The following is a 13,846-nucleotide window of genomic DNA, read 5'->3' on the forward strand; positions in this document are numbered from 1 at the left end:
CTAAACATTTTTGACATGGCTTATGACGTGTTCATATCCTATGCACCCATATTGGTCATGGAGAAATCCAAACCAGTCTAATTGGAATTACTGTCTAATTATAATGAGGCATAATCCTGATTGTAAGTAAGCAGGCAAATAAAACAAAGGCATATGATATATCAGATGTTGTGTAATATAATTATTGTCAACCTAAAATATTGTCATATAATCATAAATACAGTTTGCACAGGTTTTATACCAATTTCAAGCCAATGATTTGTAGGCTAATAAGAACATAATATGGCCAATATGAATATCAGCCTAGCCTGTAAAGACATACCCAGGTAAATCCTTCCACTCTAGGCTACAGCTGAGATTGTGAGGTCATCTTTGAGGTCCTCTTTGAGCCTTTTTCGTGTGGTTTCTATTGTTCCATCCTTTGTTTAGCAGCACTACAGTTGAAACTTGAAACCCAGGCCCCTAAACTATGAGAAAAGGAAAGTGTCCATTGAATTGCCCATAGCCCTACCGAAACCTCAGTGACCGAAATACAATCAGGCGGTACTTTGTGATTTACTTGTGTGCTGCTCCAATCAGAACTGTTCCAGGCCGCGCCCCTATCGGACTGGGCGTTCACGCGCCACAGGTGCAGGTAGCCGGTGGGTATCGGTTAAGGACTGTCATCACCAAAAACAGTACGTTTGGGAGAAACACTTTGTTTGGCAAACTGGAATGTGTTCTATCCTACAGTGAAGATTTTAAGCATGGAAATATAGTATATTTTATCATTGTTTTATTGAGGATTGTACTCTTGATTTTATAATAAATAATGGCATTTGGTGAAGTTTGGAGTTCATGAAGTGCCACCGCCGTCCTCTGGGTTTTTGACTCGATAGCCTTGGATGGAGTGAGTGCATGCGTGAGGGGCTCAGCCACCCGACTTCTGTAGACCTCTTATAGCTCAAAGCTGCTTATCAATTCTCAGTCAAGTAGGTTTTAAATATTTTGGTTGTATGAGCACTATGGGAGGACTTGGCCAGATGAAACTGTCAGTGTACTTTTTAACCATCGGATTGGTTCTCCTGAGTCTACCATGTGGATCATACACGGAGATTCAATCCAACCCCCCTGGTACCGTGGCCGCCCTGCCCCCTGTCAAGCACGCGGAGGGTCCACAAGCGTTTCCAGACGCGGAGAAATCGAATCTCCCGGTCTTCACAATGAATTATCTCCGTATACAGGTGCCGTTTGAGGTCACGCTTTGGGTGCTGCTCGCGTCATTCGCCAAGATTGGTAAGCAAAGTAAACGACCATTGGACAAACAACTCTGTGAGAAATAATAAGATAAGGTATTTGCCCTTTCAATCTTCAAGTCACCTCAGTTTCGTGGTAAGGTGTAACATTTCTGATGGGCAAGGGCGTAGGATTGACTCAGACATTAGGGGGGACATATTTTGCTATGGGGGTCGGCTAATTTCTAGTGTATTTTGAGAAAAGGATACAGACAAATATTACATTGCAGAGGGGCACTTACACTGGTACAGTCCAATCAGTCTTGGGGCCATGGCCTTTCATACTGTACTGAATACCAGTGTGACTGTTAATGTGGTTATATTGGATTAAACATCAATTTTATACTCTTTCTCTGCTACTGTATGGTTAATTTCCTAGCATTTTTCTCAGTTCCCCTCTCAGGTTGTTACTACTGCTGCTCTACATACTGTATGGGTTGAGACTTAACATAATATTTTCAATTTATAATACAGTTATTATACTGTAATAATAGCCAGCAACATACACAGTTAAAAACTATTTTAATACAACAACAAAAAAGGTAGGCATGAAAGGTCAAACTGAAATTAATCAACCTCCACTACACAATAATACAAAAATATATCATCATATCTGCCTCTCTCCTGCATGAAGTTAACACATGCAATAGACCCTCTAGACTCAAAGGAAAGTTTCACTCAAAAACTTTTGGTATTTTCTTCATTAGTCCGTTGTTGATATAGTCCCAAAATGTTTTGCATGTCAGCAATCAAGTTTTCAAGATGTATAACTTTCAAAATACAGAAATGCAACCGGTATGATGCATTTTGTGTGTGTTAGGTTTGTATGCGTTAGCCTTTGCCAGGGGTGGTGTGTGGGCAGTTGCCAAGAACCTTACATTTACTTCTTACTTAATCTTTGCACTCCTTTGAAAAAAACTCTTATGTTCTCTTTTTTCTCTCTATCTTGACTGGTGGCACATCCAATGCTAATTTGCTGACTCTATGATGAAGACTAAGGGAAGATCTCAATTTCAGACTCTAAGCGTCCTCTCTCCTCGTCTCCTTCTCAGAACCCATTGGATGAGAAAGCCAGAGGTCCCTCCCCTCTGAACTTCTCATCCAATGGGTTTTGAGAAGGCGATGAGAGAAGAGAGAGGACGCGAGGAGTATGAAATTGAGATCTTCCCCTAGGCAGTGATTGGGCAAGTAATTCTGTACTAGCAGGGAAGTATTCTTGGTTTCAAAGCATTCTATATCAGTTTTTCACACAGCCAGAACTACCCAGCGTTAGCTAGTTAGATAAAACCTGACACCGCTACTGATGGGAATGAAAAATATATTGGCAGTTGTAGAAGTTGCCCTTTGACACAGATCTAGGGTTAATGTGTCCATCCTAACCTACGAACTGACTTGTTGGAAAGGTGGCATCCTATGATGGTGCCACGTTGAAAGTCACTGAGCTCTTCAGTAAGGCCATTCTACTGCCAATGTTTATCTATGGAGATTGCATGTCTGTGTGCTCAATTTTATACACCAGTCAGCAACGGGTGTGGCTGAAATAGAATCCACTAATTTGAAAGGGTGTCCACATACTTTTGTACGTATAGTGTAGCTGCCATGTACAGTATCAGACCTTCAACCTCTCTCTCTCCCAGGTTTCCATGTATACCACAAGGTTACCTTCTGGGTCCCAGAGTCATGTCTCCTGATCAGTATTGGTCTGATCGTAGGGGCCATCATGCACTCTGTCCACGAGGAGCCCCCTGCTGTGCTCAGATCCAACGTTTTTTTCCTCTATATGCTGCCTCCCATCGTACTGGAGTCTGGATACTTCATGCCCACACGGCCATTCTTCGAGAACGTGGGCACGGTATGATGGTTTTATGTGCTAATATCAATACTAATTATGGTCTCTGGAGGGACTCAAGGGGCCCGTTTCCCTGACACTGATCAAGCCTATAGTCCAGGACTAAAAAGTGCTCTAAAGGTTAAAAGGGCTCTAGTGCTTTTTAGTCCTGGAATAGGCTTAATCTGTTTCTGGGATAACTGACCCGAAGAATTAGCCTACATTTCAACCATTACAGGAATATACTTGCTTTATTCCATTCTGGTAGGTGAACCATTTGCCATATAATGTTTCACATTATGCCCCAATGAACAATGGAAGTTCCCATACCATCTTCTGCCTACAGGTGCTTTGGTTTGCGGTGGTGGGCACCCTGTGGAACAGCATTGGGATAGGGATGTCTCTGTATGCGGTGTGTCAGATCGAGGCGTTTGAGGTGCAGGACATTAACCTTCAGGAGAACTTGCTGTTTGCCACCATCATCTCAGCTGTGGACCCAGTGGCCGTACTCAGCGTGTTCGAGGATGTCTCTGTTAACGAGCAGCTCTACATCGTGGTGTTTGGAGAGTGCCTGTTCAATGATGCTGTCACTGTGGTGAGTGTGTGTTTGTGTGTGCGTGTGAGAGAGAGAGAGAATGAGTGAGTGTGAGAGATAGAAGATAGAATGTGTGTGTGTGTGTGTGTCAGATGTGCAGCACCCAATGAGTACATTGTTGTGTTCTGGAAATGCCTATTGAACAAGGTGTCCCCGTTGTGAGCAGTAGTACATCATTGTGTTTGGCAGAGTGACTTACTGTACATCGAGGTGCAGATAGAATGGAAGTGAGATGGTTACAAAGAGACACTTGTTGCTACACGTGATGTCAGCCTGTCTGGATAACTGCATTCTTTGGTTCTCTGCCTTTGACTGCTTGTTCTCATAACTGACCAATGACATCACAGTGACACCTCCAGGCTGAGTGCTGTTTTATAGGTCAGCAAAGCACCAGAAACAAGACCCTTAAACCATTCCTGATGTGCTGGTGCCAGCGGCACAGTTTAGTTACCGTAATTGAAAGCTTTGACAGACAGGTAGACCTTCCAACACATGCAACACTTGAACAACATTGATACTCCTGCTCCTCCCAGTCCTCAGTCAACATAATGTTCATAGATTCCAAACTATATCTTAACATGGATGAGTGGACTGAAGGAGGTTTCAAGACCAGTCACTGAACTACCGGCTTAGTGTCTATAATAGGTTGTTCCTCAATATGCATACTACCATGGTCCACACTCTCATGCTCCGAGTGCATTCTGCGACCACATTCTCCTGAGTACGTTCTTGTGAGGACAAGAGTGTGGAGAATGCATAAAACAATATATTTGAGAAGCACTCGCACTCCCCCTACTGTATTACCTCACGCTTCACCTCCCCATTCACTGAACCTTCTTCCAGCCAGGACAATGGCAACAATAGACGAAACAAGATATACACAAAGAAAACATTTTACTTGATAATTATCAGCTAGATATTTGAATTGTAATAATCTAGCTAGCCAGCTAGTTAAACAGGCAAAAATGACCTAAAAACTAATGTTATGCAAGGTAGATGTACATTTTTCGTGGGTAGCTACCAATTCTTCATGGCTAGCTAGCTAGCCAGTTAGCCCTATGGACTTACAGTGCCCATTCACTGAACCGTCTTCCAGCCAGGACAACAATGGCAATAGAAACTAATAAAGATATACACAAAGCAACCGTTTTACTTTATAACTATCAGCTAGCTATATGTGAATCGTAATAATGTAGCTAACCAGATAGTTTAACAGGAAAAATGGACATGAAACTAATATTATACAAGATATAAATTCTTCGAGGGTAGCTAGCTAACAATTCTTTGTGGCTATCTGGCTAGCTAACAGTACTTGTAGCTAGCCAGTTAGACCTATTGACTTATTATGGGCTTGCAATCTACGGTATGTAGGCAGGTAAACATGCCAAAATTAACACAGCATGTATTTATTAACATATCAAGATAAAATAATGTAGTCTGGCAACATATGAGATGTGAATATGCAGCATTTCATTCCGAAGTCGGAGTGTAGTTTCTCTTGCTTCAGCTCAAGAAAATGTGCATCATTTTTTACGTGGTTTTGTCATATTTCTTTGCATACTTTCTCTTGAAGCTTACATCGATGCATGCATCAAAATATGTACAAATAATATGCCATTTAGCAGACGCTTCAAACAGAGTACGCATTCGAGAAGTGCCCTCCATGCCCTTTCGCATACTTTGATTTGGACTCATACTCCGACCCTTCCCTGCTCCAATTTGCATGCTCGGAGCACGGTAGTATGCATTTTGAGAAACACTCCTAGTGTGTTGAACTGAGTCAAACCTGTATTTCACCTCTCTGGTGATTGTGTTCTCTGTAAAGACTGAGCTCAGGTTTCAGTGGATGTCGAGGAATCTATCCAATCACAGACGCTTTGGCTCTAGCAGCTTAAGTATCCAGGAAGTCCACATATAAAAGACTGTCTGTGTGTTTCTTGATTTATGTGTGATCGTTCAGATGCCACCACACTGATTCCTGAGGTCACAAACTCTCTTTGGCCAGGGCCGTTGGCTAGGTATCAGGTGGAATATAACGTACATCAGTGTTGGCGTGTATATCAGACTGTTTTTCTGCCACAGACTGGTGTGTGTGTTGTGTGTAGAGAGAGATTGTTCAACAAGTATGGGGACATCAGATACCGCCATTGTGCAGCACATGCAGATGGAGCTTTGATTTCCCCCTTTTAAGTCTCATTCTTCCTTTAAGGAATATCAGTCAATTAAAGGAATCAAACTCACGTGTATGTACAGTGCTATGAAAAAGTATTTGCCCCCTTTCTAATTTTCTCTACTTTTGCATATTTGTGATACTGAATGTTATCAGATCTTAAACCAAAACCTAATATTAGATAAAGGGATCATAAGTGAACAAATTACACAACAATTACATATTTATTTCATTTATTTCATAAACAAAGTTATGCAACACCCAATTCCCCTGTGTGAAAAAGTAATTGCCCCCTTACACTCAATAACTGGTTGTGCCACCTTTAGCTGCAATGACTCCAACCAAATGCTTCCTGTAGTTGTTGATCAGTCTCTCACGTCACTGTGGAGGAATTTTGGCCCACTCTTCCATGTAGAACTGCTTTAACTCAGTGACGTGTGGGTTTTCAAGCATGAACTGCTCGTTTCAAGTCCTGCCACAACATCTCAATTGGGATTAGGTCTGGACTTTGACTAGGCCATTCCAAAACCAATTTGTTGCTTTTTAGAAATGTTCATGTAGACTTGATTGTGTGTTTTGGATCATTGTCTTGCTGCATGACCCAGCTGCGCTTCAGCTTCAGCTCACAGACGGATGGTCTGACATTCTCCTGTAGAATTCTCTGATACAGAGCAGAATTCATGGTTCCTTCTATTAAGGCAAGTCGTCCAGGTCATGAGGCAGCAAAGCATCCCCAAACCATCACGCACCACCACCATGCTTGACCTTTGGTATGATGTTCTTACTGTGGAATGCAGTGTTTGGTTTTCGCCAGGCATAATGGGACCCATCTCGTCCAAAAAGTTGACTCAAGTTTGCCAAAAAGCACCAGGATGATCAGATCATCAAGACTCTTGGAAGAACGTTCTATGGACAGATGATTCACAAGTATAACTTTTTGGACGACATGGTTCCAGTAATGCCTGGCGAAAACCAAACTCTGCATTCCACAGTAAGAACATAATATAATATGCCATTTAGCAGACGCTTTTATCCAAAGCGACTTACAGTCATGCGTGCATAAATTTTTTGTGTATGGGATCATACCAAAGGTCAAGCATGGTGGTGGTGGTGTGATGGTTTGGGGATGCTTTGCTGCCTCAGGACCTGGACGACTTGCCTTAATAGAAGGAACCATGAATTCTGCTCTGTATCAGAGAATTCTACAGGAGAATGTCAGACCATCCGTCTGTGAGCTGAAGCTGAAGCGCAGCTGGGTCATGCAGCAAGACAATGATCCAAAACACACAATCAAGTCTACATGAAAATTGCTAAAAAGCAACAAATTGGACATTTTGGAATGGCCTAGTCAAAGTCCAGACCTAATCCCAATTGAGATGTTGTGGCAGGACTTGAAATGAGCAGTTCAAGCTTGAAAACCCACACGTCACTGAGTTAAAGCAGTTCTGCATGGTAGAGTGGGCCAAAATTCCTCCACAGCGACGTGAGAGACTGATCAACAACTACAGGAAGCATTTGGTTGGAGTCAATGCAGCTAAAGGTGGCTCAACCAGTTATTGAGTGTAAGGGGGCAATTACTTTTTCACACAGGGGAATTGGGTGTTGCATAACTTTGTTTATGAAATAAATGAAATAAATATGTAATTGTTGTGTTATTTGTTCACTTATGTTCCCTTTATCTAATATTAGGTTTTGGTTGAAGATCTGATAACATTCAGTATCACAAATATGCAAAAGTAGAGAAAATTAGAAAGGGGGCAAATACTTTTTCATAGCACTGTATGTGTGTAATTCCATGTAAATCCCTAGTTGCTTAGTTCTTATGTTTAGTACTCAGTAATGGAGTGGAGAGAACAAGGACAAACACTTCCCCTGGACACCAGAGAGAGACGAGGTGTGGCTTCTACTGACGGAGTAGAACTGCTGGAACACACACAGAGAGAGGACAGGTGGTAGGGCACTAACCAGGGTTGCAGTGCACTAACCAGTGCACTAACCAGGTCACTAGCCAGCAAACTAATGAGTGCACCTGCCTCTGCCAGGACAAACAGTTAAATAACCAGAGAGGCACCAACCAGGGTACTAGGTCACTAACTAGATCACTGACCAGTGGTAACATCACTAAACAGATTGCTCAGACAGGATGAGCCAGAACAAAGCAGGCAATAGAGTACAATGAGTCTATGCATACATTAATTTGTCAGTCCTGGAATATGTGTCTTGTATATCAGACACATCTACAAACATACCATTCAATAAGGAACTAACACAGTCAGAAACATCAACAGAGAGCTGGTAAACAAATGAGCTGAGAAAGCTCCGTCAGTTCCCCTGTCTGTCACATTCTCAGTACAAACACAGGACTGTACCAGGGGTGCAGGTCTAGGATCAGCTTACCCTCCCCAAATTCTAACTGATCAGTGTCCTGGGGGCAAGTCTACACAATTAGGGTCACAGCAGGGTGGCATTACAGGATCAACGGGTCTAACGTCTATAAACACCACACTGATCAATGTGTCTTACGTCTATAAACGCTCACTGATCAACGGGTCTAACGTCTATAAACGCTCACTGATCAATGTGTCTTACGCCTATAAACGCTCACTGATCAACGGGTCTAACGTCTATAAACGCTCACTGATCAATGTGTCTTACGTCTATAAACGCTCACTGATCAACGGATCTAACGTCTATAAACGCTCACTGATCAACGGATCTAACGTCTATAAACGCTCACTGATCAACGGATCTAACGTCTATAAACGCTCACTGATCAACGGATCTAACGTCTATAAACGCTCACTGATCAACGGGTCTAACGTCTATAAACGCTCACTGATTAACGGATCTAACGTCTATAAATGCTCACTGATCAACGGATCTAACGTCTATAAACACTCACTGATCAACGGGTCTAACTTCTATAAACGCTCACTGATCAACGGATCTAACGTCTATAAACGCTCACTGATCAACGGATCTAACGTCTATAAACGCTCACTGATCAACGGGTCTAACGTCTATAAACGCTCACTGATTAACGGATCTAACGCCTATAAATGCTCACTGATCAACGGATCTAACGTCTATAAACGCTCACTGATCAACGGGTCTAACTTCTATAAACGCTCACTGATCAACGGATCTAACGTCTATAAATGCTCACTGATCAACGGGTCTAACTTCTATAAACGCTCACTGATCAATGTGTCTTACGTCTATAAACGCTCACTGATCAACGGGTCTAACTTCTATAAACGCTCACTGATCAATGTGTCTTACGTCTATAAATGCTCACTGATCAACGGGTCTAACTTCTATAAACGCTCACTGATCGATGTGTCTTATGTCTATAAACGCTCATTGATCAACGGGTCTTACGTCTATAAACGCTCACTGATCAATGGATCTAATGCCTATAAACGCTCACTGATCAATGTGTCTAACGTCTATAAACGCTCACTGATCAACGGGTCTAACTTCTATAAACGCTCACTGATCAATGTGTCTAACGTCTATAAACGCTCACTGATCAACGGGTCTAACTTCTATAAACGCTCACTGATCAATGTGTCTTACGTCTATAAATGCTCACTGATCAACGGGTCTAACTTCTATAAACGCTCACTGATCAATGTGTCTTATGTCTATAAACGCTCACTGATCAATGTGTCTTACGTCTATAAACGCTCACTGATCAATGGATCTAATGCCTATAAACGCTCACTGATCAATGTGTCTAACGTCTATAAACGCTCACTGATCAACGGGTCTAACTTCTATAAACGCTCACTGATCAATGTGTCTAACGTCTATAAACGCTCACTGATCAACGGGTCTAACGTCTATAAACGCTCACTGATCAACGGATCTAACGTCTATAAACGCTCACTGATCAACGGGTCTAACGTCTATAAACACTCACTGATCAACGGGTCTAACGTCTATAAACGCTCACTGATCAACGGGTCTAACGTTTATAAACGCTCACTGATCAACGGGTCTAACATCTAAACGCTCACTGATCAATGGGTCTAACGTCTATAAATGCTCACTGATCAATGGATCTAACGTCTATAAACGGTCACTGATCAACGGGTCTAACTTCTATAAACGCTCACTGATCAATGTGTCTTACGTCTATAAACGCTCACTGATCAACGGATCTAACGTCTATAAACGCTCACTGATCAACGGGTCTAACTTCTATAAACGCTCACTGATCAATGTGTCTAACGTCTATAAACGCTCACTGATCAATGTGTCTAACGTTTATAAATGCTCACTGATCAACGGATCTAACGTCTATAAACGCTCACTGATCAACGGGTCTAACGTCTATAAACGCTCACTGATCAACGGGTCTAACGTCTATAAACGCTCACTGATCAATGGGTCTAACGTCTATAAACGCTCACTGATCAACGGATCTAACGTTTATAAACGCTCACTGATCAATGGGTCTAACGTCTATAAACGCTCACTGATCAACGGATCTAACGTCTATAAACGCTCACTGATCAATGTGTCTTACGTCTATAAACGCTCACTGATCAACGGGTCTAACGTTTATAAACGCTCACTGATCAACGTGTCTAACGTTTATAAACACTCAGAAATGTAGGACTCTGAAGTACACTGAACAAAAATATATAAACGCAACATGCACCATTTCTAAGATTTTACTGAGTTACAGTTCATATAAGGAAATCAGTCAATTGAAATAAATTCCTTAGGCCCTTATCTATGGATTTCACATGACTGGGAATACAGATATTCATCGGTTAGTCACATATACCTTAAAAAAAAGGTTGGCCCGTGGATTAGAAAGCCAGTCAGTATCTGGTGTGATGACAATTTGCCTCATGCAGCGCAACACATCTCCTTCGCATAGAGTTGATCAGGCTGTTGATTGTGGACTGTGGAATGTTGTCCCACTCCTATTCAATTACTGTGCGAAGTTGCTGGATATTGGGGGGAACTGAAACACGCTGTCATACACGTCGATCCAGAGCATCCCAAACATGCTCAATGGGTGACATGTCTGGTGAATATGCAGGCCATGGAAGAACTGGGACATTTTCAGCTTCCAGGAACTGTTTACAGATCCTTGTGACGTGGGGCCGTGCATTATCATGCTGAAACATGAGGTGATGGTGGCAGATTAATGGAACGACAATGGGCCTGAAGATCTCGTCGCGGTATCTCTGTGCATTGAAATTGCCATCGATAAAATGCAATTGTGTTCGTTCTCCATAGCTTATGCCTGCCCATACCATAACCCCACCGCCACCATCGGGCACTCTGTTCACAACGTTGACATCAGCAAATCGCTCGCCCACACGACGCCCGGTACAGTTGAAATTGGGATTCATCCGTGAAGAGCACACTTCTCCAGCGTGCCAGTGGACATTGAAGGTCAGCATTTGCCAACTGAAGTCGGTTACAACGCCTAACTGCAGTCAGGTCAAGACCCTGGTGAGGACAACGAGCACACAGATGAGCTTCCCTGAGACGGTTTCTGACAGTTTGAGCAGAAATTCCTCAGTTGTGCAAACCCACAGTTTCATCAGCTGTCTGAGTGGCTCGTCTCAGACAATCCCGCAGGTGAAGAAGCTGGATGTGGAGGTCCTGGGCTGGCATGGTTACACGTGGTCTGCGGTTGTAAGGCCGGTTGGACATACTGCCAAATTCTCTAAAACGACGTTGGAGGCGGCTTATGGTAGAGAAATTAACATTCAATTCTCTGGCAACAGCTCTGGTAGACATTCCTGCAGTCAGCATGCCAATTGCACGCTCCCTCAAAACTTGAGACATCTGTGGCATTGTGTTGTGTGACGAAACTGCACATTTTAGAGTGGCCTTTTATTGTCCCCAGCACAAGGTTCACCTGTGTAATGATCATGCTGTTTAATCAGCTTCTTGATATGCCACACCTGTCAAATGGATGGATTATCTTGGCATGGTAGAAATTCTCACTAACAGGGATGTAAACAAATTTGTTCACAAAATTTGGGAGATAGAAGCTTTTTGTGCGTATGGAACATTTCTGGGATCTTTTATTTCAGCTCATGAAACATGGGACCAACACTTTACATGTTGCGTTTATATATTTGTTCAGTATATATGTTGATTTCCTTAACAAATCTACAGCTAAACATTTTTATTTATGAACGGTAGGGTGAAATTCCACCCAGGTTTATGATTAATATTGAAGTTGGAACAGTCGCAGAAAAAAACTAAGGCTCTTTCTTGCCACTGTGTTCTTTTGTTCAGGAGTCATGCTAGATACTGTGTAGATATCACATAGTAAACACAACAGTTCAAACACACATGACTTAGTGATTTATCAGGATAATAAAGTCATTGGAGTTCTTGACCCCTGTTTCTGATCCATGACTTCAGACAGGGGGTCTGTCTGTCTGTCTGACTCTTCCTCTCCCTCTCTCTCTCCCTCTCTCTCTCCCCCTCTCTCTCCCTCTCTCTCCCCCCCTCTCTCCGTGTGGGTCCCTCTCTCTCTCTCTCTCTCTCTCTCTCTCTCTCTCTCTCTCTCTCCAGGTGTTGTACAACATGTTTAACTTCGTAGCAGATATGCCGGAGGTGGAGCCGGTGGATGTATTTCTGGGCGTGGCTAGGTTCTTCGTGGTGGGCATGGGGGGTCTGGGCTTTGGTGTCATCTTTGGCTTCGTAGCCTCCTTCACCACGCGTTTCACCTCTAACGTCAGGGAGATAGAACCCCTCTTTATCTTTATGTACAGCTACCTGGCCTACCTTGTGGCAGAGCTGTTCTCCATCTCCAGCATTATGGCGTGAGTGACGGAATGAGCATGCACATTGTGCCTACACACACGTATACATGCAGGAAAACACACATGCATACACTAAAACACACACACACACACACCACTGATGACTCTGTGTTACGTCTGTCCACAGCATTGTGACCTGTGCCCTGACCATGAAGTACTATGTGGAGGAGAATGTGTCCCAGCGGTCCTGCACCACTATCCGCCATGTGGTCAAAATGCTGGGCACCATCTCAGAGACCCTCATCTTCTTCTTCCTGGGCGTGGTCACCATAACAACGGAACACGAGTGGAACTGGGGCTACATCATGTTCACACTGCTGTTCGCCTTCGTGTGGAGAGGCCTGGGTAAGAGGGGGAGAGTGTGTGTGTTTTTGGGGAGGGGGGTGCAGAGGCTATGACAAAGTGTCTTGTGAGTTCACTTAGAAAGATGAGCCAATCTGTGCAGTGCCTTACTCAGGCTGATCAGTTTGAATATGGAGCGAAACATCCTGATTCTCACCTTTAACCTTTCACCCTTTACCTCCACTCCTCCCAGGTGTCCTGGTGCTGACCCAGATCATTAACCCTTTCCGCACCATCCCCTTCAACTTCAAGGACCAGTTTATTCTGGGTTACGGTGGCCTGCGAGGGGCAATCTCCTTTGCCCTGGTCTTCACCCTTCCAGACAGCATTGGCCGCAAGAAACTCTTTGTCACCACCACCATCTGTATGATCATGTTCACAGTCTTCATCCAGGTAGGAGAGAAGTGATCCAAAAGTGATCCAGAAGTGATCTAGATGCCTGGTTTAGTAATAACTATCTGACCAGAACCATTGATCTCCTGCTCCTGTCCACAGGGAATCAGCATACGGCCGCTGATCGAGTTTATCAACGTCCGCAGAACCAACCGCAACCTGGACACCATCAACGTAGAGATCCACTCCAGGGTAGGTCAAGAAATAGTGTTTGTTTGTTTTCTTGTCATTGGGCTGTTGTTTTTACTGTACAGTGTACAGTTCCAGTCTGCAGTATATGCTATGTTTTAGCTCACTGTGTGTGTAGCCACCTGTAACCCCTCCCCTCTCATCCCTCAGCTCATGGAGCACACCATCGCTGGGGTAGAGGACCTCTGTGGCCAGTGGAGCCACTACTACTGGAAGGACAAGTAAGAGCTTATTTTTCCTGTTTCA

The 13,846-nt window shown here is 43.3% G+C and overlaps 1 protein-coding gene across 1 annotated transcript in view; it reads left to right on the plus strand.

Annotated features, from left to right (window-relative positions):
* The first annotated feature begins 691 nt into the window (after positions 1–691).
* slc9a2 (solute carrier family 9 member 2) overlaps positions 692–13,846 on the plus strand; it is a 25,684-nt gene continuing 12,529 nt past the window's right edge. Inside the window, exons 1-8 of the mRNA XM_041843915.2 lie at positions 692–1,275; positions 2,912–3,126; positions 3,449–3,697; positions 12,426–12,676; positions 12,804–13,021; positions 13,212–13,411; positions 13,514–13,603; positions 13,751–13,821. Coding sequence (XP_041699849.1) covers positions 996–1,275; positions 2,912–3,126; positions 3,449–3,697; positions 12,426–12,676; positions 12,804–13,021; positions 13,212–13,411; positions 13,514–13,603; positions 13,751–13,821 — 1,574 coding nt within the window. The 5' untranslated portion in view covers positions 692–995. The remainder of the gene's footprint in view (positions 1,276–2,911; positions 3,127–3,448; positions 3,698–12,425; positions 12,677–12,803; positions 13,022–13,211; positions 13,412–13,513; positions 13,604–13,750; positions 13,822–13,846) is intronic.

The sequence above is a fragment of the Coregonus clupeaformis genome, chromosome 23 (genome assembly GCF_020615455.1).
Source record: "Coregonus clupeaformis isolate EN_2021a chromosome 23, ASM2061545v1, whole genome shotgun sequence".
In the NCBI taxonomy this organism is placed as follows: domain Eukaryota; kingdom Metazoa; phylum Chordata; class Actinopteri; order Salmoniformes; family Salmonidae; genus Coregonus; species Coregonus clupeaformis.